Genomic DNA, 27,934 nt, shown 5'->3' on the forward strand with positions numbered 1-27,934 from the left:
CCTCATCCCTGTTTGCTTTCCCTTTCACTATTCCTGTTCCCACAAGCGTCGGCACTTTGGGAGAAGCAGGAAAACACCATCCCATGGCGAGGTTTGTGTTGTGCTGGGTGGGAACCTGAGTCAACAGTGCCCTTTGGAGCAACCGGCAGTGAGGATGGGGCACCCCTGTGCACCCCAGGCACGGAGCTGCTCCCAAGCAGGCGCTGCCCGGTCCCACGGCAGCTGCTGGAGAGTGGGTTAGAGGCATCTGTGGGGTGATGAGCCACAGAGATTGCCTGTGCAGGGAATGCTCTGCCCCACCGGGGTGATGCAGCTGCAGTGGGGGACATGGGGGTGGGCACTGTGTTCCAGTGAGGGTATGAGCTCTGCGGTACAGCTCCCAGGCAGGTGGCTGCAGGCACAGGGCTCTGGGCAGGGGCTCTCCTGCCCTGATGCCCACCCAGGTCCTGCCAGGTCTGGCTCTGGCTACATCAGCCCTTGGCCAGCCAAGCTCAGCATCAGTCAGCTCATGTGGTGACACGGCTGCAGGGTCCTGAGCGCCTGGCCAGCCCCTGGCCACCATGACCCGCTGCTGTCCCCACTGCCACCATGGCCTTGGGCAGGGCAATGCTGGCAGCCCCAGGACCGCTGTGCTGTGCCCCATCATCCCTCCCTCTCACTCGTCCTCACACCACGCGTGGTGCAGGACCGAGCGTGTTTTGTAAACAAGGTGATGAAACAGTTAAGGCCAGGAACAGAGGAGCCTGAGTGTGCGTTTCGTCACCGTGGGAAGGGAGTGTGAGTCGAGGGGTCTGAGGGTGACTCACTGCCCTCCCCAACCATAAATAGGAGCGGGAGCCAGCACCAGGACCGGCACAGCCACAGCCCTCCTGCCACTGCGCACCATGGCCCCCGTGCTCCTGGCGCCGCTGGCCCTGGGGCTGTTGGCCATCTCCTGCTGCGCGGCCCCGCTGCAGAGCAAGCCGCAGGCAGTGGTCACCTTCCCCGGGGAGCTGGTCAGTGGCTTGTCTGACCTGGAGCTGGCGGAGGTGAGGGGAGCGCGGCCCCCCGGCCCCCTCCCAACACCCCCGGGACCCCGAGGGACTCTGGGCAGTGGCGGGGGCTGCCCGGGCAGGGGTTGGAGTCCCGGGTGTGCAGTACCTGGGATGCCCGAGCCCCTCCCGCCGCACTCAGCCCCTGTGGCCTCCTTTTCCCCCCAGAGCTACCTGCTGCGGTTTGGCTACACCACGGCGGCAGAGGCGCGGACCAGCAGCAAGCACGTGTCCCTGGCCAAGGCGCTGCGCAAGATGCAGAAGCAGCTGGGCCTGGAGGAGACGGGGGAGCTGGACGCCAGGACGCTGGAGGCCATGCGAGCCCCTCGCTGTGGCGTCCCCGATGTCGGAACCTTCCTCACCTTTGAGGGGGACCTCAAGTGGGACCACATGGACCTGACGTACCGGTGAGTCTGCCCCGGGAGACGAAGCCTCATGCACACAGGGCAATGGTTCCCTGCTGAGCGCCCAGAGCAGGGTCATTTGTGCATCAGGAGCCATGACCTGGCAGCACTGATCCCCTGCTCGCCCCCAGGGTGATGAATTACTCCCCTGACCTGGACCGTGCTGTGATTGATGATGCCTTCAAGCGGGCATTCAAAGTGTGGAGCGACGTGACCCCCCTCACCTTCACCCAGATATACAGCGGCGAGGCGGACATCATGATCATGTTTGGCAGCCGAGGTGACGTCCCTCGGGCAGGCGGGGAGCTGGGAGATGGCTCAGCCATGGGGAAGGGGCCAGTGATGTCCATGCCCATGGAATCATCACCCCACGCCATGTCTGGGATCCCTCTGTCCCCTCATGTGCCAACAGGGCATGTGTGGGCACATGGGGGTTGCACAGGGCATGTGCTTGGGGGTCCATGTCCACACCAGGGGGACAGGAGCTCATCGTTTGGAGCTGGCTCTGAGGGTGCTTGTCCCCACAGAGCACGGGGATGGGTACCCCTTCGATGGCAAGGATGGGCTCTTGGCCCACGCCTTTCCCCCTGGCCGCGGCATCCAGGGTGATGCCCACTTCGACGACGATGAGCTCTGGACGCTGGGAACCGGCTTAGGTAAGGGCAGAGTGTGGTGGGTCAGGGGCACCTGATGGCACCTGCCCAGCCCCGTCACTGAGCTGCCCCTCTCCGAGCAGTGGTGAAGACCCGCCACGGGAACGCCAACGGGGCTGACTGCCACTTCCCCTTCGTCTTCGAGGGCCGCTCCTACTCGCAGTGCATCACGGAGGGGCGCACGGACGGGCTGCCCTGGTGTGCCACCACCGCCAGCTATGACCGTGACAAGAAATACGGCTTCTGCCCCAGCGAGCGTGAGTAGCAGCGGCTGCAGCCCCTGCCCGGCCCCGCCGGAGCCTGGTGCCATGCTCACCCCTCCTCACCCCACAGTCCTCTACACCAACGGCGGCAACAGCGACGGGGCCCCCTGTGTCTTCCCTTTTGTCTTCGACGGCACCTCCTACAACGCCTGCACCACGGACGGGCGCTCCGACAGCTACCGCTGGTGTGCCACCACTGCCAACTTCGATCAGGACAAGAAATACGGCTTCTGCCCCAACCGAGGTGCGAAGGGACAGGGTGGAGAGGCTGCTGGACCCCAGCCGTGGTGCACAGGATGGGCACCAGAGGAGTCTTGGGGCTGTCCCATGGCCTGGCTGGTGTGGCCGGGGTCTGGGGCCAGCCCCAGTGACACTGCTGCACTGCAGACACAGCGGTGATCGGCGGCAACTCCCAGGGAGACCCGTGTGTGTTCCCCTTCACCTTCCTGGGGCAGTCCTACAGTGCCTGCACCAGCCAGGGCCGGCAGGACGGCAAGCTCTGGTGTGCCACCACCAGCAACTACGACACTGACAAGAAGTGGGGCTTCTGCCCTGACAGAGGTACCATGCTGGCATGGGATCATGGTCCCTGGCCGGCGTGTTGTGTCCCACCCCACCAGACACTGAGGCCGGTGCTTTCCCCCAGGTTACAGCATCTTCCTGGTGGCTGCCCATGAGTTTGGGCACTCGCTGGGGCTGGACCACTCCAGTGTGCGTGAGGCCCTGATGTACCCCATGTACAGCTATGTCCAGGACTTCCAGCTGGACCCGGATGATGTCCGGGGCATCCAGTACCTCTATGGTGAGCAGCCGTGGTGCAGCCAGGAATGGGATCCCATGGTGCTGGGCTGGCCCCAGCCTCACGCCCTCCCCTGTATTGGCTCAGGTCGTGGCTCTGGCCCTGAGCCCACTGCCCCTGTGCCCGCGCCCACCGAGGAGCCCCAGCCCCTGCCCACAGAGGCCGGCAGCACCTCCACCACCGAGGAGGAGGAGGAGACGCCGGCACCCACAGCTGAGCCCATTCCCGTGGACCCCAGCCGGGATGCTTGTGTGGAGAACAACTTTGATGCCATCACGGAGATCAATGGGGAGCTGCATTTCTTCAAGGATGGGTGAGCAGCAGCACCCAGCACCTCCTGCCTTGTGTGTGCCGTGGTGATGGAGGGGTGTGGGGACACGGGGCTGTGCCGGGGGTGTGGAGGGTCATGGGACTGTGCCAGGTTATCAGAATGGCTGACCTTCCCCACCAGCAAATACTGGACCCTCTCATCCTTCTGGGATTCGGGCATCCAGGGCGCCTTCTCCATTGCGGACGCGTGGCCTGGCCTCCCGGCTGTCATCGACGCCGCTTTCCAGGATGTGCTCACCAAGAGGGTCTTCTTCTTTGCTGGTGAGCTCCACCCCTGCTGCCCTCGGCCCTGGTGCCACCGTCGCTGTGAGGAGCCTGGCGCTGCGCTGGCACCCTGGGGCCGGCTGACACCCGTTGCTCTCTCTGGCTGTAGGTCGGCAGTTCTGGGTGTTCTCTGGCAAGAGTGTGCTGGGCCCCCGGGGCATTGAGAAGCTGGGCATTGGGAAGGAAGCCGGGCGCATCTCGGGGGCCCTGCAGCGGGGCCGCGGCAAAGTGCTTCTCTTCAGTGGGGAGAGCTACTGGAGGTGAGCGTGTCCGATGGCCACGGCAGCACCCACTCGCTGCCCCGATGAGGGGCTGGAACGCAGGCTCCAGGCAGCCCTAAGCACGGCTCTGCTCTCCCCATAGGCTGGACGTGAAGGTGCAGAGGGTGGACAAGGGCTATCCCCGCGCCACCGACGACATCTTCACTGGCGTCCCCCTTGATGCACACAATGTCTTCCTCTACCAAGGTGAGCTGGGACCTGCTGAGTGGGGGCCGGGTGGTCACCCCCGGGCTGCCATGAGCCTCCTGTGGGCAGGGGCTACATTGCCCCGGTGCTGGGCTTGGGATGCTCACAGCTCTGGGGAATGGCCCAGGGGTAGGAAGTGCTGTCAGCCCAGTGGGTCCCTGTGGTGGGGCTGGCCAGGGCCCAACAAGGGCTGTGTGCCAGGGGCAGATCCCTGTGTGCCCGTGCCACGTGGGTGGCCACTGGGTCAGGTGCTCACGTCTGACCTCCTGCTGACCCTCCGTTCCCTCCTTGCCCAGACAAGTACCACTTCTGCCGCGGCAGCTTCTACTGGAGGATGACACCGCGCTACCAAGTGGACCGGGTGGGCTACGTCAAGTACGACATCCTGCAGTGCCCCCAGCACTGAGGGCCTGACCGGATGCCTATGGCTGGTGCGCTGCTCCCTGCCCACCACTCCCGACCTGCAGCCTCATTCCTGGGGCACGGGGGGCCGCGCAGTCCATAGGGCAGCCCCAGCCGACGTGGGGGCTTTGCTGTTGCCCCGGCAGGAGGGGGCCGGGAGTCCTGGGGTTACCCCTCGGGAGCTGCCCGGCCCGGGGAGCCCCAGCTGGGGAGCATGACTCTCGTCTTGCCAGCCCTGCCAGTGCCTGCAGGGGCGTTTGCCTGGTGCAAACCACACACGGATTTCAACGACTTTGTCTTTTTCCTAAGCCAGCCAGGCCGGGATCTGCTGGGAGCTGGGGTCCAGGAACTCAAATGGGGCAGGGCCGGGGGCTCTGCCTCACTTCTGCCCGCTCTGCCCACCTCCATCTGCCCGTTTTTAATAAAGACAATCCTTTGGACACAGCCTCTGAGTGCTCCATCAGCTGGCTGTGGTGTGGTGAGCCCCCGCGGTGGTGAACCGCACAGCATGGCGAACCCCCCAGGTGCCGGGCCGGGGGCATCGCCCTCCCGGGCTGTGGGGTGCCAGCGTTCGTGAGAAGGGGCGCTGGGTGGGCAGCCTGCAGCCAAACCCCACTTCTGCTGAGGGCTCTGGGATCCCTAAGGGACACTGGGTCCCAGCAGGGAGGATGTTCCCGGTCGCAACATCCCCACCACCTGCCCCACACCATTTGCAAGGCCTCCTCGTGCCCCTCCACGCTCCAGAGCCCCTCCTGCCCCCTCTCCCCTCCGAACTGGCTCCCCCGAACACCGCCAGCCCCCAGCCCGCCCCTATGTCCCCGGCTCTCCATGTGCGGTGAGGGACAGGCGTTTGCCACAGGCCAGGACGAGGCGTGCGGCCGGACATCCCGCCCGCTGCTGCCTCCCCCGCCCGCAAAGCCGCCCAGCCCTGGCCCGCCCCGGCCGGTCCCAGCGGAGCCCGGAGCCGGTTCGCGGCCGGGGGTGCCCGGGGCCGTGGCAGGGTGGGGCGGCCGCAGCCCTGGGGCTATAATTAGCTGTAATTAGCGGCCGCGGCTCCGCGCAGGGCGGGGGCAGAGCGTAGCCCCGTCCCGTCCCGCTGGGGTCCAGTCCCAGAACTCCCTGTGCACGGCGGCTGCGGGCTGCCCGCGGTCCGTCCCGTCGAGCTGGGCCGGGCCGAGCCGGGCCAAGCTTTGCTGAGCTGTGCCGATCCGTGCCAGCCCCGCAGCCGCGGGGCGGCGCGGCGGGCGGTGCCTTCGGCACTAGGACCCCGGTCAGCGCCCGCCGGGGCCGCGCTCGGCGGCCGCCGGGGCCCGGAGCCACTTGTGGAGACGGCGGGGCCATGAGCCAGCGGTTCACCGTCACCGCGCTGCCCCGCCACGGCCCCGCGCCGGGCCGCGGCCCTGACCGCGAATCCGGCGGCGGCCGCCAGCCGGGCCGCGACGGCAGAGGTGAGCGCCGGGGCACAGCCGGTGGGGCTGGCGCCGCGGTGAGCTCCGTGGCGCAGAGCTCGTGGGGAGCGGCGTGAGGCAGGGTCCACGGGCAGGGTCCGTGGGTCCGGTCCGGGGCAGGGCAGATTCCGTGAGTCTATCCGCGGGGCAGGGACGGGCCGTCGGGGCACCCTGGAGGGTGTGCGGAGCAGCCCGGGGCTGGCAGTCCATCGGCCGGGCCCCTCGGTGAAGGCGGGGACCCCCGGAGCGGGGCTGTCGTGCAACTGCAGGACGCGGGGTCTGGGGGGAGCGGAGTGGGGAGCAGGTCCTGGTCTCCCGGGCAGACCCCCTCCTACCCGTCTCTTTCTTGGGGCTGCCCCCATTCCTCGGGGAGCTCCCCTGCCCTGTCACCATCCCGGCGGTCTGTCGGAGTGAAGCGGGACCGGCAGTGGGATCACAGCTGGCGCACAGGGACATGGCTGCAGAGTGCGAGCCTGTGTGTTGCTCCCTGGGGAGCAGGGTGGGCTGTAGCTGGGCTGGTGTGAGAATGTGGGGAGGGGGGTGGTGGTGGTGACCCATGAGACTGCAGGGGGCATGGGGGCCAGTAGGCCATCGCCCTGCAGTGCCCAGGGGACGTGGTGGCAGGGCTGTGCTGTTACCGGAGCCATATCGATCCCAGACACCCGGCCGACAGCAGCACCGCGCTGCGCGGAGCTGTGACCTTGCACCCTTGGCGAAGGGCGTCGGTGGGAGGCAGCGAGCAGCTGGATGGGGCCGCAGAGTCCTGGCTGGGCTGTGCCCCCATGTGTGGTGCAGGGCTGCGTGACACCCCATGGCATCCTGGAGCAGCTGGGCCTGGCCCGTGGGATGCGTTGGGGCAGAGCAGCTGGGACGTAGCTGGAGCCACAGCTGGAGCCACAGCTGGAGCCCGTGGCCCTCCAGGAGCAGTCGCTGGCTGGGTGGCCGATGTGCTCGCGGGGGGCCGGGCACAGAGGGAGGCTGGCTGGCTGGGGGTGGGCAATGCTGTAGGGGCTGCGGCAGGGATGGTGTCCCTCTGGCTGAGCTGTGACCTTGTGCCCTCGCAGAGGATGGAGGTGGACCAGCCCTTATGGCAGGCACCTGGACTGACCCTGCACCGTGGCTCAGCCACAGTGTGGTGGGGAGCGTGCCCCGGGGGTCGGGCAGCAGGCAGGGGAGCCCTGGGGCTGCCCCGATTCATGCCCCGCGCACCTGCAGGGCCCCGGGGCTGTCGGTGCAGCCTCGGTGGGGATGGATGAATGGCTGCCGCGGGGCTGTGGACCGCAGGGCTGCCTGCGCGGCGATGAGGAGGGACCGGGCCCCAGACGGGTGCTCGCTGCCGCCTGTCTTGCCCCAGGTCATGCATGGGGCTGGTAGCGGCGCGGGGTGGCAGAGGGCCAGGGTGGGGGCTGTAGCCGGCCGCGGGGCTCGGTACCGGGGTGGGACGTCCGCCCGCGGGCCGGTGCCACGCTCTGCCCGAGGACAGCGCTGGGGGAGGGGGGGGTCAGCCCGGGGCGGGCCCGGAGCTGCCGCCCGGTGCCGGGCCGGTGCAGGCGGGGCTCTGCGGGGGGGGCGGGCCGGGGCCGCACGGGGCCTCGTCGCCGCCAGGGGGCGCTGCCGGAACGGGACAGGGCAGCCTCTGGCGCGGGTGTGCCCCGACACGCCAGGCCACGCCCCCCCGACACGCCCCTCCGACCCCGCCCTGCCATGCCCCGCCCCTCGGCCCCCCCCCGCCGGGGTCCCCCCGCCCCGTCCCCCCGGGCTCTGGCCGTGGGGCGGCCGCCCTGGCTTGGGAGGAGGGCACCGGAACATCCCCGGAGCGGAGCCCCCCCTTCCCGTGTCCCGAGGCAGCCCGGCTCAGGGCAGTCGCCATGGCAACCAACCGGTTAAGGAGCCTCTCTGGTTGCCATGGAAACCGGGCCCGGTGTCATCCCTGCCGGCGGTTCCCGGTGCTGGGGGGGTTCAGCCGCTCCCCCAGACCTGCCATGGGCTGTGTGGGGCAGCGGCGCTCGGGGTAGCCACACGCAGGAGGGGAGCACTGAGGACCCTACTGCAGGGGGAGCCGCTGCTCCGGGGGGGGCCGAGGTGCGCGTATGGGGCGGGCTGTGCAGGTAGGGCACCCAGCCCCCCCGCCCACCACGCCCCTCTCCTCCTGGGGGGCCCTGGGGCAGCCCAAGCCCCAGCTGCCACCTGCAGCATGTGCCCGAGGCCTCTCCGTGCCACCGAACCTGCTGTGGGGTGCTCCAGTGGGGTGCCAGGGCTGGGGGTGGTTGCACAGGCTGGGGGTGGCCGGACAGGGGGAGCACGTGGAGCACAGGACACCCCAGTGCCTCGGTCAGCTGCGTTCTTGTGCTGGACCATTTTGGTCCTCACCTGGCACCAGGCCCTCCAGCCTGTGCTCAGCTGTGGCCGCCAGCACGGGGCTGCTCGGGGGCTCCTTGGCGGCACTGAGCGGCAGCGGGAGCCAGCGGCTGATCGCTCCCGCGGCTGATCCCTGTGCTGGGCTCCTGCTGCCTCTGCCCTGCTGCCAGCAGCACATCTGGCCCACGCCAGCTGTGCATGGTGCAGGGCTCTCGTGACGCAGAAGCTCACAGCCTCCTGCCCTGCCCCACAACCACCCTTCTGCTCTTGGCCTTGGACAGCTTCACCGGCTCCTGGCCCCCTGTAGCTCTGTGCCACCTCCAGGCTCTGTTCTTGCCCTGGTGCTGGCAGCAGGGCCCTGACCTGTCTGGATGGGGATGAGCAAGATCTCTCCATCATGCTGAGGTACTGTAGGACAGGCAGCCCGTGGCTCATGGGGTGTCAGGACAGAGCAGCGCGGGGCACACCGTGATGCAAATCTTCTGGAATAGCCCTGCTGCCCCCCCTGTCCTCTTGGGAGTCTCTCCTGGCCTTGTGCCCTTGAGCCCCTGGTGCTGGGGCTGCCTTCCAGGCAGGGTGAGGGTCGGGCAGGCTGTGACGGTGCCCAGGGATTGCTGCAGGAGTGCAGCGTGGGCATCTCTGCAGTACGGTCGCCCTCACCTCCTCATCAAGCTGCTGCCAGGCTGCCCGCTCCATGCCCTCAGGAGGTTTTCCAGTGCCACCGGCGTGTGACTCGCTCCTGGGAGGTTCGACCGCTGCTGGTGTCAGGATGAGCAAGGGCTGTGTGGCCGGCTGCAGAGGGAGGGCTGAGGGGATGGATCCCCCCACCTGGGCTCTGTGTGACACAGCGGGTGCAGGGGGGTCTGGGATGTGCTCAGGTGGCTCTGCGGGGTCTGCAGTGGCACAGTTTACAGGGATGCTCCATGTCCTGCACCAGCTCTGGCTTTTCAGGGTCTCACACAGCTCGGCAGTCTCCATCCCGGCGGGTGCAGGGGTGTCGTGGGGAGCTGGTCCAGCTCTGCTGTGCCAACCCCTTGGCCTGGCAGAGGAGCTGTGCAGCTCTTCCTCATCATTCCTGGGCATCCTCTTGCAGTTAAGTGGGGCACTGATGCTATGCCTGGCCCCATGCCAGAATCCAGCCTGCACCTGGGTGCGGGGGCCACTTGCAGCTGATCCCCCCGTGCCCAGGGAAAGCCAGCTGCCTCCCTCCATCCCCAGCTCCTCTGCCCCTGCGCTGCTGCAGCTCCACTGCCAGACCCCTTTTCCTCACCCTGGGCGCTGCAGAGTGCCAGGAAAGGGGTCTGGCACTGGGGCTGCAGGCAGCACAAGGGCCATGGGTGCTGCACAAGCCGTGCGCAGCCTCTCCACTCCTGGAGCGCTGGGGCCACATACCCCAGCCCAGGGCATCATGCTCATGGGCCAGGGTCAGGTTAGTCCTGTGCTGGGGTTGAGCAACCTAGGTCTGGCTCTGCCCTGGGGACACCCTCCATGTGCCCCACTGTGCTGGTGGGACCCTGCGTGTGAGCTAAGCAAATGCAGTGGATAGCATAGCCCCCCATGCTGCTGGCAAATCTTAGCCCCTGAAATGGAGCCATAATCCAGGGATTAGGGGATTAGTGGTCTTTCACGTGCTCCCTCCCCCCCCATCTGTTTTAGCAGGAAAATCCCTCTTGTGCCGAGCCCACGCACTGCAGCCTCCTGCGCAAAACCATCCTCTTGGTGCTTGGAACTCACCGTGGCCCCACGCAGCCCCCAGCCCACTGCCCTCCATGTGTGCATGGACTCTGCAGACCCCAAGGACCCACCATGGCGAGTGGCTCTGCCTGCTGTGTCCTGCCCGCAGTCCTGCCTGCTCAGGCAACGCATGGGGGCCAGTCCCATCACTTGGGAACAGGCAGCCCCTTGCTCCGGTGATGGTTCCTGCTCAAGGCCAAGGCACACAGCGGCAAGGGGATGGTGCTGCCATGACTGGGCAGGGTCAGCCCCATAGCACGCAGGGTTCTGGGCTGGGAGCGGGCCTGGCTGCCGGGTGAGAGCAGGAGTAGCCCCCAAGTTGCCCACCCTGCTTGTGGTCATCCCTCAGGCCTTGCCGTGGAGCTGGGGCTGTGCTGGTGTGGCTTCTGCTCCCGGGGGATGCTGGGCCTGGGGATCCGAGCTGCAGCAGCCAGGGCAGGGCTGGGGCTGCTGGTGGGGCCCGATCCCTCCTGCCCCACAAGGTGAAGGCCGGGAGCCTCCACGCTGCAGAGCAGCTGGCCCCGTACCAGGAGAAAGTAAACAATTAATTACAGCCGTCAAGAAGTAAGTAACGCCAGCAGGCTGTCATGATCTCAGCCTGCGCCCGAGGAGATGCTGGGAGCTGCAGCCAGCTCCGGTGCTGGGATCCTCACAGATTAAGTGGGTGAGAGTAGGGGGGGCTGTGAGTGGCCCTGAGGGGTCACTGCGGGTCCTGCCAGCAGCCCCTGGGCCAAAGGTGGCCCCGAGCCTCGTGGCCCTGCTGAGGATGGGCTCAGCAGGGCCCGGGCGGTCAGTCCCTTCACAGCCTTTCTCCAGGGTCAGCTCTGGACCTGCCGTGCTGCAGGTTGGGGGGGCTGTGCCGCGGTGTTCATGGGCACTGTGTGACCCCAGCCCCTCCTGGGGACCCCAGGGGTCAGCCCAAGCCCGCTCCCGGCTGCAGGCAGCATTCCCCACGCTGCAGGGTGCTAATGCCTGGCTGGGCAAAGCAGGGTTGGCAGCCTCGGCCAACCCGTTCCCCCGTTCCCGGGCTGCCCTTGGATAGTGGGGGCCTCAGGCTGATCCCGCTGCTGAGGCAGGGGCTTGGCCCCCCCCCGGGGCCCTGCTGCCTGCGGGGGGGTCCTCGGCGCCGCTGCCCCACCCGGGAACTACGGGCAGGGGCTCTCCGAGGCCCCTGAGGATGCGCAGGGTCTGTCCCACTGCACCCCGACCCGGTGCCGGTCTCGGGGCTGCGCCGGGAGCCGTTGCGGGCTGGGGGTGAGGGGCTGTCCCGCAGCGCTGCCGTGCCCTAATTCTCCCCCCGCCCCTGCACCAGCCGGGGGGCGGCTCCGCTCCGCGCCCTCCCCCGCTGCTCCCCTCCCCGCGGCGGCGGGGGCAATGCCTCCCGCATACGTGATGAAGTGAGCGGCCGGGCTGAGCCGTGAGCCCGGGCGCCTCCGCACTGCAGCCCCCTCCCACCGGCGGCGGCGGGGGGCGGCGCGGGGACGCGGCTGGCTGCGGAGCGCGGAGCTCGCAGCTCCCGGGCAGCGGCGGGCAGCCGGCGCCATGCTGAACAACCTGGCGGACTGCGAGGACGGCGACGGCGGCGCCAGCCAAGGTGAGGCACCGGCACCGCGGCAGCCCGGGGCGGCCGCCCCTGCCGGGCGGGTGGCGGAAGCGGCGCGGAGCCGGGGCCGCGGAGGCTGGGGGTGGGCCGGGCAGCACCGGCACCAGTACCGGCCGCGACGATGGCTCTTGGTCCGCGGCCCCGCGGGGCTGCGGTGGACGCTGCGGAGCTGCTCCCGCTCCCGGCGCCGCCGCGCAGCCCCGACCCCTCTCCTGCCGCTGCGGCAGCCCCGGGGAACGGCGGAGCGGCTCGAGCAGCGGCTGCGGTGGGGCCGAGCCGTGCCCGGGGCTCACCGGGGAGCCTCCTCCCGGGCCGGGGCTGCGAGCTGCCCTCTCGGCACCTGCCCCTGACACCTCCCGGACAGCCCCCGGCGGCCGCTGCACCGGCCCGCTCCCTCCCGCCCAGGACCCCCGCAGGGGTCCCCGCACTTCCCTCGGGCACCCCCCCGGCTACCTCCTCCCCACCGTTCCCCCCCTCCGACTGCTACCCCCCATCCCTGGCCACCTCCTCCCTATCCCTTCCTCCCGCCTCCCACATCCCCGCTGCTGCCCCCCCCAACCCTCGCTTCTGCCGCCCCCCTTCTCCGTCTGCCGCCCCCCCATCCTTCCCTCCCGCTTCCCTCACCCCCGCTGCCGCCCCCCCCCATCTCCGGCAGCCGCCCCGCATCTCCGGTATACCCTCATCCACGGCAGCCCGCCCATCACCGGTATCCCCCCATCACCGGTATCCCCCACACCGCCTTCCCGCCGCCCTCCTGCATCCGCCGTCCCTCGGGGCCGCTGCCGCTGTCCGCGGTGCTGAAGCGGCCGCCGGGGCCCTGCGCCGGGGCCGGCAGAAGCCGTTCGGACCAGAGCCACGGCAGTGCCGAGCTGAGCCGTGACAAGACGAGCCGAGCCTTGTCGTGCCGAACCAAGCCTTGTGCCGATCCGAGCCTGTCCAGTCCTCTCGGTCCAGCCCGAGGCGTGCCGGGCGTGCTGCAGCCCGGCGCAGTGCAGGCAGGCTGGGCCCTGCGACCTGCAGGGGAGGGTCCGGGGCTGCAGCCCCGCAGTTGGTGTGGCTGCCGGGCCCTGGTAGAGGCCACTTGGCCGCTGGCTCTTTGGCCGGAGCTCCCTGCGGGGCTGTGTCCAGCCCCGGCAGCCTGGCCAGTGCAGCTCCCTCTCCTACAGGTGCTCCTGTGGGGCACAGGGGTGGGTTGAAGCCAGGGAAATGCAGCGGTGTGCCCAAGGGGACCCGTAGTGTCTCTGACCCCCCCAGCCCCACACCAGGTCCCCTCGTGGGGTCTGCTGAACGCCCCAGCCAGGAGGGGACATCCAGGAGGGGACAGCCAGCTCCGGCAGCTGCTGCAGAAGTCCCGGCTGCCTGCAGTGAGGCTCTGGGCACAGCTGTGACAAGGGTTTTGGTGTTCGCTCTGCTCCACTGACCTGGGCCTGTTTATTTGCTTGTTTGCTCGTGGCACTCAAGGTCAGGGCTGGCAGGAGTTTTCTGGGAGCACCTTGCTGGGTTGGGGGGACCCACACTGGCTCCTAGCTGTGCCCTTCCCTGGGCTCTCTCCCTCCCCTTGCCCTCTACAGCACCAGGATCTATCCTGCTCACTCTTTCCATCGCGGCAGTGCCAGCAGCGTGGCGGCAGGCGTTTCTGCCTTGATGGGGTCTGGCAGGAGGGCTGGACATGGTGCCACTACAGATGGACCAGGCAGTCTGTCCTTGGAGCTGTGCCTGGCGAGATGGTGTCCTGTGGGCTGGCAGGAGCAGGGCTGGAGGCACCGGGGCCCTGGGGTTTTGGGGGAGCATCTGTGGGGAGGGGTAGGGCAGAGCCTCCTGCACCCATGCTGAGGGTGGCTGCTGCAGAGGGATGGGATCTCCCCCCACTCCAAGGATCGCACTTGAGCTCCCTGTGCAAGGTCTGTTAGCAGGGAACATGGATGACCTGGGGGGGGTGGCAGAGCTGTTGTGTGCCAGCAGGGCCCCCCATGAGTCCTGGCTGCTCCAGCACTGGCCAGCCAGGGACTTGCTGAGCCCAGTGGAGCTGCTGAAGCCCTGGGTGCCACTTAGGCCATTTCTGTTGGAAAGACCAAGCAGTATCCCTGAACTGGACAGCCTGTGCTGGCCTCATGACAAGGGCTGGAAGGGCTCCAGCCCTGGCAGCCCAGAGAGGGCTGGGACAGTGGCAGACCCTCTGGGGAGGTGGTGGGGAGTGGGGGAGCAGGCAGGACTGCCTCGTGCAGTGTCCAGGCTGGTGGCTTGTACTGCTGTTTGGGGTGTGGAAATGCCAGGCACAGCCCTGATGCAGGCTGCTGTGCTGGTGCTCCAGCCTGGAGGCACTGGGCTGCCCAAGGAGGACAGACCCGGCGCCGGGAGCTTTGCTGGAGCTTCAGTCCACAGCCGTTTCCAAGGCAGGGCTCCGGCTGTCAGAGAATTTGGGAAGCTGTTAAAACGCAGCCAGGCAAAGCGCCTGTGCTGAAATCCTGCGCCTGCAGGACTGGCTGATCAAAGGGAGGATAATCCTGGGTTTAGGAAGGAAGAGGATAGGTCTGAAGTAGCACTTGGTCCAATTTGGGTCAGGCAGTGAAGGAATCCAGCCCAAAAGGCCACACAGTGTGCTTTCTGGCTGGAGGGGAAAAGCACAGCCCAGGGCGAGGGTAGCATCCTCCACCCCAGCACCGCAGGAGCCAGCACTGCTGCACAAGCTGCCGCACAGGCCAGTGCTGCCCCAGCCACTGGTGGTCTCTGCCTTGGTAGGGCATGGGGGCTCCGTGGCTTCTCCAAGGGGTGCAGCTGGCTCCCCTTGCTGAGGGGAGAAGGAAGCCTGGGTGAGAGCAGAGGTGCCAGGCACCATAAGGGTTCTTTGGCCATCCCCATCTGACTTAGGCACCCCCTGGCCAGCAGCCCAGGACCAGGCCAGTGGATGAGTGGCCAAGTCCCTTTGATGCCTGGGGGTGACAGAACAGCACTGTGGCTGCCCCAGCCAGCAGCTCCTGCAGAACAGCAGCAGCTGGGGACACGAGCCAGGGCCACGTGCTCACCCATGTGCTCGTTGTGCTGCTGGGGTCACCCTGGGGTGCCCCTTGCTGCTGGCGGCAGGCAGAGCCCCGAGGAGCAGGAGGCGGCTGCTCAGAACACTCTGGCAAAACTCAAGGTGCCCTGAGTGCCTGGAGGGGAGCCCCGGGGCGGCCCCGGGCGCATGAGCAGCTGCTGCACTGCTGCTGGCCCCGGGATGGTGGGACTGGTGCAGGGGGTGGCACAGGAGGGGCCAGTGGCCGGGCCCATGCGGGGGCTCCCTGAGCTGTCAGCACTCCTGTGCCAGCACCCGGCAGGCCATGAGGTGCTGCAGGAGCACTGATGGAGGTGTCTGGTGGTGCATGGGAGCTGGCCCTCACGGGCTGCCGTGGACAGGACAGGCTGGCTGTGGCCGGTCGGGAGCAGGCAGCAGCTCTGGTTAATTAGCCCATAGGGGTTGGCTGCTTGGGCTCCCCACAGGCAGTGCTTGGTGCCCTGTGCCATGTAAAGTCATTAGGGAGGATTTGGGATGAGGGACATGACGCTTCCCAACCCAATTTAGGGCTGAGTGAAAAGCCATTAGGAGATCAGACTGTGGCTGATGCTGCAGCCTGAGCACTGCCCTGTGGGGCAGGTAAGCTTTGGGACACAGGGATGGCCCCTTGGCTATCGGGGTACTGGGATGGGCAGCAGGGTCAGCCTTGGGATGCCCTGGGCAGGCAGGGCCGGTGGTAACCCTGTGGCAAGTGGGACGGCGCGGTGCCCACAGCGGGGCTGAGGGTTCCTGCCAGCAATCCCGCCGCGAGCCCTTCCAGCCGCCGCAGCAAATTAAAAGGCCGATTCATGTTGAGTGATCCCTGGGGAGGGGGCAGCTGAGCGCCGGGATCGAAGCCTGGCACTGCTCGGCTCGGCTCTGCTCACACCGCCTCTCCCACGCCGCTACCCGGCCTCGTCCTGCCCCGGTGCCACTCGCCTGGGGCTGTGCTGGGGGCACGGGGAGGCCTGGCTGATGCGGGGGCCCCGACAGTGTCCCGTGTGCCCCGTGGCCGGGAGGTGTCACCCCCTCGGTGCCGCCGGGCCGTGGCAGTGGCGGGTGGGTGACAGGGTGAGCCCTGCCCGGGCCGGGCTGCGGGGCCCTGCCTGCTGCTGCCTCCACAGAACACAGATCCTGTGGCAGTTGCCGGGGAGAGGCTGCAGCAGCCCCTCTGCGGCAAAATGGTCTCCGGCAGGAGCGGGGAGCGCATTGTCACCTGGGACCCTACGGCCCTGGCACTTAACTCCTTCCAGCCTGTGGAGCCAGGGGTCCCCTCAACCATGCGCCAGGGATACTGGATCTGTGTCATGTGTCCATCCCTGGATCCCCACCTCCCGCCCCTCCCGGCGGCACCACCAGGCGAGGGGCTACTGTGCCCCCTCTGGCCCTGGCAGCCTGGGCGATGCCGGCTGGGGGCCGCGGTCCAGGTGGTGATGCAGAGGGTTGGTGCCCCGGGACAGGGCAGAGGGGCTGCGAAGTTTGGTGCCAGCAGTGCCGGTGGATTGGAGCCAGGGCACCCCGGGGTGCCGCTGCCTGTCGGTGGGGCCCGTGGGGCCGGTCGGTGGCTGATGCCGGTGTCCGGGGCACGGGGGCCACCGGCGCATTACATAAGCGCGGGAGCGGGCGGCCGTGGCTCGCCGTTGCCATGGAAACCAGCGCAGTGATGTCGTCGCCGGGTACTAGGCGGCGGCGAGGCCCTGTAGGCTCTGCTTTCCCGGTGAGGTCCCCGGGCCTCGGTCCCCCCCCCCCCCGCGCTGAACCTGTCCCCGTGCCCCCCGGCGCTGTCCAGCCCCGCGCGGTCCCGGAGAATGGAGTCCCCGGGTCCCAGTCCTGCAACCCTGGAGGTGTCCTCATTGGCATAGTGGGCATCCCACGTCTGCACGGTGCCGGTGCAGTGCGGTGGGTGGGAGCTGTGGACAGAGGCGGGGGGTGCCAGCCTGCACCACTGCCATTACCTAGTGAGTGCTGGGTGCAGCTCTTGAGACCAAACCTAGAAAGGAGCATGTTGGGTCCATGCTGAGAACCCCCTGCACACCCTTCAGTGGGGGACACGGGGCAGAGCATGTGCCAGCCATGAAGCATGTGGTGCCAGGCATCCTTCCAAGGGGGCTCTGGGATGAGGGTGGGGTGTCCTGGTGCTGCCACCACAGCCATTCCTGTGCAGGAGGAGCCTCAGCCTCTGCCTCCACTTTGGTTGTGCTGCTGGGGATGCTGCTGCCCTGCTGCCCCGCGCTTGAGGGCACCAGGGGCTGTTGGGAGGTGGGGACCAGCCTGTGGGTCAGCACCACCTGTGGCACTCGGGGCTTCACCTTCAGTCAGCCATGATGAATGCAGATGGTGAATCACCACTGCACGCTGGCTCCCAAGATCCCAAACATGAGTCAACAGGCAGGAGGCCAGCGGCCTGCAAAGAACCAGGCTGCTCCGAACAGTTGCGGGGTCTGTCCCACGCTGGGTGGGTGACAGCACCGCCCTGGACCATGGGTGCCCCCTGCATCCTCTCTGGGCACCCCCAGGCTCTGTGCTCAAGGCCAGTGGAGGGGACGGCTCTTGCCCCCGTCCTGGGGTGCAGAGCGGGTCTTTATCCCTGCCTGTGCAGGCAGCCTGCCCAGCAGAGCCGCTGCCGCCAGCAGGGCCATTGCCCTGGCTGCATGGCCATGGTGGGTGAATGGGTGCATGGTGAGGACCTCCTCTCCTCCCACCTAGGGCTGGTTTCTTCGTGCCATAGGGACCATCACCCACTAAACCACTCTGCCCATCACCACGTCCTTTGGCTTCCCAGCCTTGCACGGCCCCTGCCCCTCTCCTGTTGGGCCTCTGCTCAGGGCTGCGCCACTCCGGCAGCACCGTCCTCGCTGCCACTCCATTTCCAGCCTGATTTATTTCTGCTGCTCTGCAGCTCGGCTGTTTTCCTTGCTATTAAGCCGGCTCCGGGTTTCTTCTGCGTGAGGTCGTTAATGCAGCGAGCAGCCACGGCCCTGTCCCAGCAGCTCTGCAGGCTCTGCAGGCTGCAGCGGCTCCCATGCCCCAGCAGTGCCTGCCCTCAGTGGTGGCACCTCTAGACCCCTCCCTGCCTTGAGGTGCAGCCAGTGAGGCTGTAGCCCCTGCTCCCATGGTGCATGTCAGGGAGTAGGACCAGGCATCTGGCTGCTCTCTGCACTCCCAGGCACCGTGCCGGGACCATCCCTGCCGTGGTTGCGTGAGGAGCATTCGGCCGCATCCTGCCCCTGCAGGCGCAGCGCTGCAAGCAGCCCCAGCATGCTCACCCACCATGAGTTATTGCTGCCGGTGTCCTGCCGGGAGGGTTCCCCATGGATCCACACCACTCACCTCACTGCGCGGATGCGCCCGGCCACGCAGGGCAGCGTGTGGCTCCTGGGGACAGGCAGCCCCTGCCTGCGTGTGGCACGGGAGATGACGCTGATGACTGGATGCAGGAGCTGCCCTCGCCTGTCCCGGGACTGGGCGCGAGCGCGGTGCCCATGTCCCCTGCCACGGGAGCTGGGTGCAGCCACAGCCCCTCGCAGCAGCAGCCCTGCAGGGTGACTGCTCTCCCGGCGTGGGCTCGGGCCAAGGCTGCCCAGGTGACTCTGCACTGTCTCCACAGGAGATGGCAATCCCAAGGAGAGCAGCCCCTTCATCAACAGCACGGACCTGGAGAAGGGAAAAGAGTATGACGGCAAGAACATGGCCCTCTTCGAGGTAGGGCACACGTGCGTGGGCAGAGGGGTTCCTGGGGACGGGGCTGAGCTGGGCAGCTCCCACAGCACCCTATCCACACCCTGGCACCTGGACAGAGCCTCAGGCCAGGTCCGCACTGCTGCAGCCATGCTGGCGGGGCAGGCAGCGCGGTGGCGTCTGGTGAGGAGCTGGTGTTGTGGGGTTGGCCAGGGCCCTGAAGGGCTGCCCTTATGACATGGGGCTCTGCTCTCTGCAGGAGGAGATGGACACCAGCCCCATGGTCTCGTCCCTCCTGAGCGGGCTGGCCAACTACACCAACCTACCGCAGGGCAGCCGGGAGCACGAGGAGGCTGAGAACAATGACGGAGGCAAGAAGAAGCCGGTGCAGGTGGGGGACGCAGCCGCTTCTCCTGGGCCCCTCGGCATGTGCTGGGTGGTGGTTTCATGCCGGGTCCCTGGCTGCATTGCAGGAGGAGCGGGACCCCTCGCTTCTCTGCCAGCCAGGCCCAGGAGCCCTGATGGCTGTCCACTCCCTTGACAGGCCCCGCGGATGGGCACCTTCATGGGCGTCTACCTGCCCTGCCTCCAGAACATCTTTGGGGTCATTCTCTTCCTGCGCCTCACCTGGGTGGTGGGGATCGCCGGCATCATGGAGTCCTTCTGCATGGTCTTCCTCTGCTGCTCCTGTGTGAGTAATGGAGCCGCCAGGTCCCCCCTGGCCTCCTCCAGGGTCTGGAGCTCACCAGCCAGGCTGGCCGGGCTATGGAGAGGCCACTACCTGTGGGCACACACTGCCCTGCCCCTGCCCTGCCCTGCCCCTGCCCCAGTTAGAGCAAGGAGAAGCCTTCTGCTTCCCAAAGGAATCAGCAGCAGAATGGTGCTCAAATGGTGACCCAGATCATAGCAGCCATGTGAGGGGATGCGGTGGGGGTGATGTGGAGGGAGGGATGTGGAGGAGGATCCCTTGCCCTGGCCCCACATGCCGTGCTGCAATGAACCATCCCACCAGGACAGTGACCCCAGGGCCGGGGGGGCTGAATATGGGCAGCATCCTGGGCAGCCCAAGGGCTCCCTGCCCCTCGCAGCACTGTCGGCCAACAACCCACCTGCCCGTCCACCCATCTGCCCATCCTGGCCCTGTGGCACATCTCAGCATGGCCCTGGGGAGCCCCATGTCCCAGCATGGCCCCAGCTCTCCCTTCCCGCTCCCCAGTGAGGAGGGAGGTCTGCTGGGCACCAACACCGTGTTTCTTCCTGCAGACAATGCTGACGGCCATTTCCATGAGCGCGATTGCCACCAACGGCGTGGTGCCAGGTACAGCCGAGCCTGTGTCTGCGTGTGTGCCATAGGCAAGGGGTGCCGGCTCCCTGTGGGTCCTTGGGTCCCAGAAGGGCCAGGTCTCATGGGAGGGTGGACACCACTGCCAGCCGCTCCCCAGCTCCTGTCATCCGCCCATGCGGGTTCCCCGTGGCCCCGGGGAGCGCGGAGCTGGAGCTGCCACCCGTCCCCAGAGCCGTGAGGTGCAGATGGCAGTGAGAGCCGCCAGCCACGGCTCCTCCCTCCGCCAGACTGGCACGGCTGCGGGGGAGACATGGCGGCAGGAGGATGGGAGCTACAGGCTGGGCAGTGGGATCTTTGCCCCAGGAGGCACCGCAGGGTCTGGTATGCAGGGTCCCTGGGCTGGCACCCCCAGGGCACATCCAGCCCTGGAGCTGCACTGCTGTGGTTGTTCTGCCACGGGCTGTTCTGCCACGGGCTGTTCTGCCATGGGCTGTTCTGCTGGGCTGGGCACAGCACTGATGGCCCCAGCACAGGGTGTAATTAAAGCTATTTATCATCCTGCTGCTGCAGTGGGACCATCGATCCTGGCAGCACCACTCTAAGGGCTCCTCTGGGAGGACAGAGCAGGACATGGCCTGTGTACCTGGGGCTTCATTGCCCATCTGGTGTCCCAAGGGACACATGTCCCCACAACCATCGCACCTGCCTGCTGGGTTCCCACGAAACAGCTCTCCTAGCCTGGCTGCTCCGTGGCCCTAGGGACTGCATCCCACTCTGTGCTGGAGCAGGGTCCAGGGCTGCCCTGGCTCCATCCAGCCCCGTGGGATGCTCGGCAGGGCTGAGGTTGCCACTGGGTCTGGCTGGGACCCACCTTTGCTCTCTTCACAGCGGGTGGATCCTACTACATGATCTCACGCTCTCTGGGACCTGAGTTTGGTGGGGCCGTAGGGCTCTGCTTCTACCTGGGCACCACCTTTGCCGGCGCCATGTACATCCTGGGCACCATCGAAATCCTGCTGGTACGTGTCTGGTTCTTCCCCCCACGTGGTGCCGAGGGCTCAGGTCCTGTCAGGGCAGCTCTGCCCTCTGCTGCCCATGCTGCCCACTTCTCATGGCCTGTCAGGGAGCTGAAGCTTTGCAGTGGGGCTGAGGGGTCCTCTCCACGGGGCCTTTAGCAGTGATGCCATGACTCTCTCCCAGGCCTACATCTTCCCGGCCATGGCCATCTTCAAGGCAGAGGATGCCAGTGGGGAGGCAGCAGCAATGCTCAACAACATGCGTGTGTACGGCACCTGCGTGCTGACCTGCATGGCCACCGTGGTGTTCGTGGGGGTCAAGTACGTCAACAAGTTTGCCCTGGTCTTCCTGGGCTGTGTCATCCTCTCCATCCTCGCTATCTATGCCGGTGTCATCAAGTCAGCCTTCGACCCACCAAGCTTCCCGTGAGTACGGTGTCCCGCGGGGCTCGGCAGGGCTGGTGTGTGTGCACACACGCTGAATGCCTGCCCCCCCCCCCCCAGGATCTGCCTCCTGGGCAACAGGACCCTCTCACGCCATGGCTTTGACCTCTGCACCAAGATGGTGGTAGAAGGGAATGAGACAGTGGGCTCCAAGCTCTGGGAGCTCTTCTGCACCTCCCGCTTCCTCAACGCCACCTGTGATGAGTACTTCTCCATGAATAACGTGACCGAGATCGAGGGCATTCCCGGCGCTGCCAGCGGCCTCATCCAAGGTGGGCTCAGCATGGGGACAAAGGCAGAGGAATGGACACAGGGATGGAAGAGCAGGGAGGGAGGTGTGGGGATGTGGGTGTGGGGAAGGAGGCGCAGGACTAGGCACAGATGAGTTCTTAGGCAGAAGTTCTTCCCTGTGAGGGTGCTGAGGCGCTGGCACAGGGTGCCCAGAGAAGCTGTGGCTGCCCCATCCCTGGCAGTGTTCAAGGCCAGGTTGGATGGGGCTTGGAGCAACCTCCTCCAGTGGAAGGTGTCCCTGCCCATAGCAGGGGGTTGGAACTGAATGAGCTTTAAGGTCCTTTCCAACCCAAACCAGCCTGTGGTTCTGTGATTCTGTGACAAGCAGGGGAGCTGTGGTGGGGCAGTGGCCATACAGGCAGGGCTGGTGGAGAGGCCAGTGCCATGGGGGGACATCATGGGCACAGATGGGTGGCCGGCTCCTTGACCATGCCAGGCTGGTGTTGTGGGGGCAGCTGGGTGATCCGTGCCATGGCTGATCCCTGCCGTGGGTGATCCCTGCCATGGCTGACCCCTGCTGTGGGTGATCCCTGACAGGTGATCTCTGCCGTGGGTGATCTCTGCCGTGGGTGATCTCTGCCACGGGTGATCCCTGCCATGGGTGATCCCTGCCATGGCTGACCCCTGCTGTGGGTGATCCCTGACAGGTGATCTCTGCCATGGGTGATCTCTGCCACGGGTGATTCCTGCCGTGGGCCTCTCTGCCCCTTGGGCACAGTGAGCCGCGCTCACACCATGCTGGGCAGCGGGATGGACTCCAGCACCATTGACTGAGCTGGGCACTGCAGCTGCCTGCATGGGGTCTATGCCAGCTGGATTGCAGCAGGATGGCTCCAAGGATGCCCAAAGGCTGGGGAGGAATAAATCCTCCCTCTGCTTCCTCTTGGCCTTTGGAAAGGCTGGTATTGATCTGAGGTTTCGTGAGAAGCAATCGCCCCTTGGGGGCACTTTGTTGCTGCAGCTGCAGCTGCAGCTGGAGAGTGGCCATGGCCGCAGAACAGCTCGTGGCTTTGCTGGGAGGAGCCGCTTGTGACCTGTTTTTCTGGAGCCGCTGGTACATTTGCCAGGTGCTCACAGTCCGCAGCGGGCGGCGGAGGCTGATGCTAGGTGCCACACTTGGGTCGTTGGACCCAGGTGTGGGAGCTTGGACTTCACTAAGCCCATGGTGCTTGGGTCTGCAGCTGCCAGGCTGTGTCACAGCGAGGTGGTAGAGTGTGTTCACTGGAGGCTCCCGATGGTCTGAGGTCTTGTGACCTGGAGCCTTAGTCAAAAGGCTGAGGTCTTGGTGGGCAGAGGAGTTATCTGGCTGCTGGGTACAGCCCTTTTCTGCTGGGGGGGGGATGCAGCCCCCAACCCAGCCTGACAGTCAGGGGAGCAGCCAGCACACACTGCCTCATCTGGGGTGTGCGGGACAGAGCCAGGGCTCAGCTCTTGTGAGGGTGACGGGGCTGGCAGCATCTCGAGTCAGGCTGTCACCGCACGGCGCCAGCAGAGGTGGCTGGGGATGGCTGTGCCCGGGCACTGGGTGTCCCTGTGGGGAGAAATGCGCTGTTCCGGGAGGATGAGCCAGGCAGGGTGCTGAGGGCTGGTCCCTGTGGACTCGCTCAGCAGCCCCTTCACAATGTGGCTGATGTCCTCTCCCCTGTGCCTGGGTGCTGGCTGCTCTCTGCTGCTCCAGTTTCTCACTGCAATGCACGGCCAAGGCAGCACGCGGAGGGACACTAAGCCGGTTACATCAGCCCTGCACTCGTAATCCCATCACAAACATTATCAAGTTACTCTGACACGATCCACTTTCCTCAAACCTGTGTTGATCAGCATTAATTATATTACCCTCTTAATTATTTTCTACCACAATCCCATGTCATCTGCCCCAGTATCTTGCAGGATTGATACTGGTGGCAGGACAGACCCACTCTGGTCGCCCACCCATGCTGCCTGTCTGAGGGTTTCTGCGCACCCATGACAGGCTGGGGATGCCCCATCCCTCACCTGCTGGATGCCAGCGGCCCTGGTGCTCAGTGATGCTGGGGTGGGGAGAGGCGGTGCTGGATGCCCTGGTGCTCCATCCCTTTGCGCTGCGGGGCAGGAGGTGCTGTGCTGGGTGTGGGTGACTCTCCAGCACCTCCTCATGCCAGCCTCTGCCTCCTCACAGAGAACCTCTGGAGCTCGTACCTGACCAAGGGTGTGATTGTGGAGAAGCGGGGCCTGCCCTCTGTGAGCATCCCCGACACACCGGTGGACATGGACCAGCCCTATGTCTTCAGCGACATGACCTCCTACTTTACACTGCTCGTTGGCATCTACTTCCCCTCTGTCACAGGTGGGAGCCATGGCCATGCCGCGGGGCACTGGCTGGCACATGTGCCGTGGCATGCTCCAGCACAGCCCCACTTGCGCTGCCCTGTGCTGGGTGCAGGGCTGGATGCGGGGCTGGGTGCAGGGCTGGATGCAGGGCTGGGTGCAGGGATGGATGCATGGATGGCTGCGGGGATGGCTGCAGGGATGGATGGGGGGATGGGTGCAGGGATGGATGTGGGGATGGATGTGAGGATGGATGTGAGGATGGATGCAGGGATGGATGCGGGGATGGATCGCAGCCCGCGCCTCCCGCGCACCCACCCGCGCTCCAGATCTGACGGAGCCGCTCAGTGCTGACGTCCCAGCGCTCGGGTATTTATAGCTCCCGGGGGCGGAGGAGCACCCCCCGGCCCAGTCCCGCTGTGGAGCCGCCGCGGTGCTGCCGGCGGGTCCCACTTCGCTAGTGCCGGAGCCGGGGCGCTCCCAGGGCTGTCCCAGGCAGGGCGATCACTGGCCGGGTCTGGCGCTGCGGTGCGGGGCGGCAGCCGGACGGACCCTGCAGAGCCGCTCGGCATACGGACCCTGCCGGCATCCCGCCCCGCGCCCGCCGGCCGCAGGCCCCGGTGCTTGTGTGGTGCTGGTGCCGTCCCCTCGGTGACACGGGCTGAGCTGCAGGTGGCTGCAGAGCTGTGCGGTGGCCGCCCTGGCCGATGCTGCAACAGGAGGGCCGGTCGTCCGCCTGGCTGTGCCGGACCTGCTGGTCCCAGCCGTGCCCTAGCCTGATCTGCCTTCCCAGAGCAGCGCCTGGGCTGGACCCCGTCACGGCTGCAGCCACCATCACTGATTGAGCTAATCAAGGGCTAATGAGACAAGTCACTTAAAAGCATTTTGAGCCTAATCCTTGAGTGGCCTCAGACTGAGGCTTGGGGAGGGGAAGTGCTGGGGGGCACAGGGAGGAGTGGACTGAGGACCCCAGATCACGGCAGTGCCAGCTCCCCTGCCAGCTCTGTGCCCACTGCCCGTCCTGGCACACCGCAGAGCTGGTGCCCTGCAGCACCCCAGGCTCGTGCTGCCCAGCATGAGCCATGCTGCCAGGGGCTGCACTGGGGCATCATCCGCTCTCATCCCAGGCATCATGGCTGGCTCCAACCGCTCTGGAGACCTGCGAGACGCCCAGAAGTCCATCCCCACGGGCACCATCCTGGCCATCGCCACCACCTCCGCTGTCTGTATCCTTCAGGGCTTCCCTGAGCCTGGGCCGTGGCCTGTGGGGTGTGTGGGTTTGCTGTGCAGGGACCCACTTGGGTACTCCACTGGTCTGGGATGGGAGCTCCGGCACCCCACTGGTGAGGGTGGTTCATGGCGGGACTCCACATCCTCTTGGGTCTCCTTGACCACCTGGCAGATATCAGCTCTGTCGTCCTCTTCGGGGCGTGCATCGAGGGGGTCGTCCTGCGTGACAAGTGAGTATCCCAGAGCCGTGCAGGGCTGAGGGGAGCCCGGCAGCACCCCGGGAATGGGCTGGGGCAGAAGCGGCCATGATGGGAAGTGGGGACGTTGGTGGGGGGGCTGCAGCTGGGACACACTGGGCAGATGGAGTGGCACTGGAGGGTCTGCGGGGGTCTGGGGTGAGAGCACAGGAGGTTAGGGGACTCTCCGGGGAGACCCGAGCTTGTAACAGCCATTGAGGGCTTGCGTGTGCCCTGTCGTCCCCCTCCACCCCCCCGATGTTTTGCTGCACATCCGCAGCCCTTCCTCCCGCTCCCGCACCACTGGCAGTGCTCGTTTGTCAACAGGCGGATCTGGGGCAGCCCAGCGTGCTGCTGCCGCAGGTGACACTTCTGGGTCGCCAGCACCAACACAACCAGGATCCAACCACACGCAGCTTTAACGCCTTCTCCTGGCACACGGGATGGGGAGCCCCCATCCCCTGCCTCCCCTTATCCCCTGCCACTGTCACGGGTGCTGGGATGGGGACAGACCCCCAGGACTGTTGGCTCCTGTGAGACCCTGCTACTGTGCTTGCCCTCCAGGGGGTTGGGGGCCATCACCAGCCAGGGCAGAGCCCTTCCCTGGTCCTGTCCCGTCCTCCCATGGTGGTGTCTCTTGGTGTCTGACCTGCCTTTGGGGCTGAGTTGTGCCCCTGTGGCACTTGTGGGGCTCAGCCATGGGATGGAGCCGCAGGTGATGCTGGTGCCCTGCAGGTTTGGTGAAGCTGTGAATGGGAACCTGGTGGTTGGCACCCTGGCGTGGCCATCCCCGTGGGTCATTGTCATCGGCTCCTTCTTCTCCACATGTGGGGCTGGGCTGCAGAGCCTCACCGGAGCCCCCCGCCTCCTGCAAGCCATCTCCAGGGATGGGATCGTGCCCTTCCTCAGGGTAGGTGTCCCCTGAGCCCAGCCAGCCCTGAGCACCCACCATGGCCATGGCTCCCCCAGCACTGGAGCCTGGTGGGAGCCCATGCTGCCTCCCCTCGTCCCGCGGGTACCGGCAGTGGGTGGCCGCGGTGGGCTGTGGTGTTGGTGGGATGCAAGTGTGGGAAAGGGCAGAACCCCCCCGCTGCTGCCGTGCCGCTTCATATTTATGTGCTCTCTGAAGACGCGTTCTCACAACCTCATCTCTCCAAATCCAACCCGACAGCTCCCCCCAGGGAAGAGCGGGCTAATTTTATCCTCCCTTCCTCTCGCTCGCTCGCACCGCCCGCACCCTCTAATGCATCCAGACACACATCCCTGGCCCCTGCCTCGCACCGGGCCCCCCCAGTCCCCACAGCCGCAGCGTGTCCATCCCAGGCACAGGGTGCCTGACTACATGCTGGCTGAGCAGGGGCTCATCCCTGGGTGGGGGTCCCGGGGCCACAGGGGCTGTTCTGGGTGCAGGGTCTGCCAAGAATGGGGCTGTACCAGCAGCAGGAGCCAGTCCTGCCAGCCCTGGGACCTCTGAGCCGGTGGGACCTGGCATAGAATCATAGAATGGTTCAGGTTGGAAAGGACCTTAAGATCAGCCAGTTCCAACCCCCTGCCATGCACAGGGACGCCTCACGCTAGACCTAGGCTCTGTCCAACTTGGCCTTGAACACTGCCAGGGATGGAGCATCCCACTGGCTTTGGATGTGCCAGCTCCCATGTGGCCCCCAGTCCCTGCTCCTGCCAGGGCTGGGTGCACGGAGGGGTCTGATGTGTCCCCTCCCCACCTGCTCTCAGGTCTTCGGCCACGGCAAAGCCAATGGGGAGCCGACGTGGGCGCTGCTGCTCACAGCCTGCATCTGCGAGATCGGGATCCTGATCGCCTCCCTGGATGAGGTGGCTCCCATCCTCTCCATGTAGGCAGCGTGCTCTGTCCACACACACCTTCATGAGGGGCGGATGGGCGCATGTCCCCTCAACCAGGCCAGGCGGGTGGCACGTGTGGGTCTTGGCTTCTTGGGGGGTTTTGTCCCCACTGTCCCAGCCCCTGCCCAGGAAGGGGGGAACCCCTCAGGAGCCCCAGGGCCCCTTCTCGGCCAGTGTTGCGGTCTGGTTGCTCCGTGTCCCCAGCTCCCTTGTTCATTGGAGGGGCCCACTCCAGCGTTGGCCGCACAGGGCTCTGAGGTGCGGTGGGGCCTGGCTGCGGCCCCAGAGCTCCCGGCTCAGCCTCACGCTCTCTCCCGCAGGTTTTTCCTCATGTGCTACATGTTTGTCAACCTGGCCTGTGCAGTGCAGACTCTGCTGCGGACGCCCAACTGGCGGCCCCGGTTCCGCTACTACCACTGGTGAGCGGGGATGAGATGGGACAGGAATGAGTGGATGTCCTGCCACCCTCCTGCCACCCCCCACTACCTTGGTCACTGCTGTGGGCTGGGGCACACTGATGGCACGGTGCTCTCCGCAGGACCCTGTCGTTCCTGGGTATGAGCCTCTGCCTGGCGCTGATGTTCATCTGCTCGTGGTACTATGCCCTGGTTGCCATGCTCATCGCTGGCCTCATCTACAAATACATCGAGTACCGTGGGTAAGGGCAGGCGCGGTGCTGCAGACCCTGCCCAGCGCTGACAGACACCTCGGGCTGCTCATCCTTGGATGCTCCGGGGTGCTGGCGTGGTGCTCCATGGCCGGAGCCGAGGGCATCCCTTATGTGCTGCTGGCTCCTGCAG

The 27,934-nt window shown here is 66.5% G+C and overlaps 2 protein-coding genes across 5 annotated transcripts in view; both read left to right on the forward strand.

Moving 5' to 3' along the window:
• The first annotated feature begins 776 nt into the window (after nucleotides 1-776).
• On the forward strand, nucleotides 777-5,057 carry MMP9 (matrix metallopeptidase 9). 2 transcript variants are annotated; one of them, XM_030502615.1, is made up of 13 exons: nucleotides 781-1,028; nucleotides 1,200-1,438; nucleotides 1,567-1,715; nucleotides 1,963-2,091; nucleotides 2,172-2,345; nucleotides 2,422-2,595; nucleotides 2,739-2,912; nucleotides 2,998-3,153; nucleotides 3,238-3,463; nucleotides 3,602-3,741; nucleotides 3,854-4,004; nucleotides 4,108-4,211; nucleotides 4,508-5,057. In XM_030502615.1, exons 1-13 carry the CDS (start codon nucleotides 885-887, stop codon nucleotides 4,615-4,617), a joined length of 2,070 nt encoding a protein of 689 aa, XP_030358475.1. In that variant the 5' UTR covers nucleotides 781-884; the 3' UTR covers nucleotides 4,618-5,057. The 2 variants fall into 2 exon arrangements, with proteins under 2 accessions (XP_030358474.1, XP_030358475.1); XM_030502614.1 differs by having other exon boundaries at nucleotides 777-1,028; nucleotides 2,998-3,463.
• Nucleotides 5,058-5,952: 895 nt separating this feature from the next.
• Nucleotides 5,953-27,934, forward strand: part of SLC12A5 (solute carrier family 12 member 5) — a 30,372-nt gene continuing 8,390 nt past the window's right edge. For 2 of the 3 annotated variants that reach the window (XM_030502616.1, XM_030502618.1), the window contains exons 1-15: nucleotides 5,953-6,061; nucleotides 18,395-18,489; nucleotides 18,725-18,856; nucleotides 19,010-19,156; nucleotides 19,729-19,783; nucleotides 20,639-20,769; nucleotides 20,951-21,192; nucleotides 21,271-21,482; nucleotides 23,657-23,824; nucleotides 24,933-25,031; nucleotides 25,208-25,265; nucleotides 26,007-26,181; nucleotides 27,006-27,124; nucleotides 27,455-27,553; nucleotides 27,673-27,792. In XM_030502616.1, coding sequence (XP_030358476.1) covers nucleotides 5,953-6,061; nucleotides 18,395-18,489; nucleotides 18,725-18,856; nucleotides 19,010-19,156; nucleotides 19,729-19,783; nucleotides 20,639-20,769; nucleotides 20,951-21,192; nucleotides 21,271-21,482; nucleotides 23,657-23,824; nucleotides 24,933-25,031; nucleotides 25,208-25,265; nucleotides 26,007-26,181; nucleotides 27,006-27,124; nucleotides 27,455-27,553; nucleotides 27,673-27,792 — 1,961 coding nt within the window. Of the gene's footprint in view, nucleotides 6,062-11,642; nucleotides 11,748-18,394; nucleotides 18,490-18,724; nucleotides 18,857-19,009; nucleotides 19,157-19,728; nucleotides 19,784-20,638; nucleotides 20,770-20,950; nucleotides 21,193-21,270; nucleotides 21,483-23,656; nucleotides 23,825-24,932; nucleotides 25,032-25,207; nucleotides 25,266-26,006; nucleotides 26,182-27,005; nucleotides 27,125-27,454; nucleotides 27,554-27,672; nucleotides 27,793-27,934 lie in introns of those variants that run through there. The other variant, XM_030502619.1, reaches the window with a different exon arrangement.

This window comes from Strigops habroptila, chromosome 13, assembly GCF_004027225.2.
Source record: "Strigops habroptila isolate Jane chromosome 13, bStrHab1.2.pri, whole genome shotgun sequence".
Classification (NCBI taxonomy): Eukaryota; Metazoa; Chordata; class Aves; order Psittaciformes; family Psittacidae; genus Strigops; species Strigops habroptila.

Excerpts from the sequence above, each read along its gene's own strand:
- MMP9 (XM_030502614.1), top strand. The coding sequence starts at position 885 with ATGGCCCCCGTGCTCCTGGCGCCGCTGGCCCTGGGGCTGTTGGCCATC. Across the intron at positions 1,029-1,199 it reads CTGACCTGGAGCTGGCGGAG|AGCTACCTGCTGCGGTTTGG; the intron begins GTGAGGGGAGCG and ends TTTTCCCCCCAG. Across the intron at positions 1,439-1,566 it reads CACATGGACCTGACGTACCG|GGTGATGAATTACTCCCCTG; the intron begins GTGAGTCTGCCC and ends GCTCGCCCCCAG.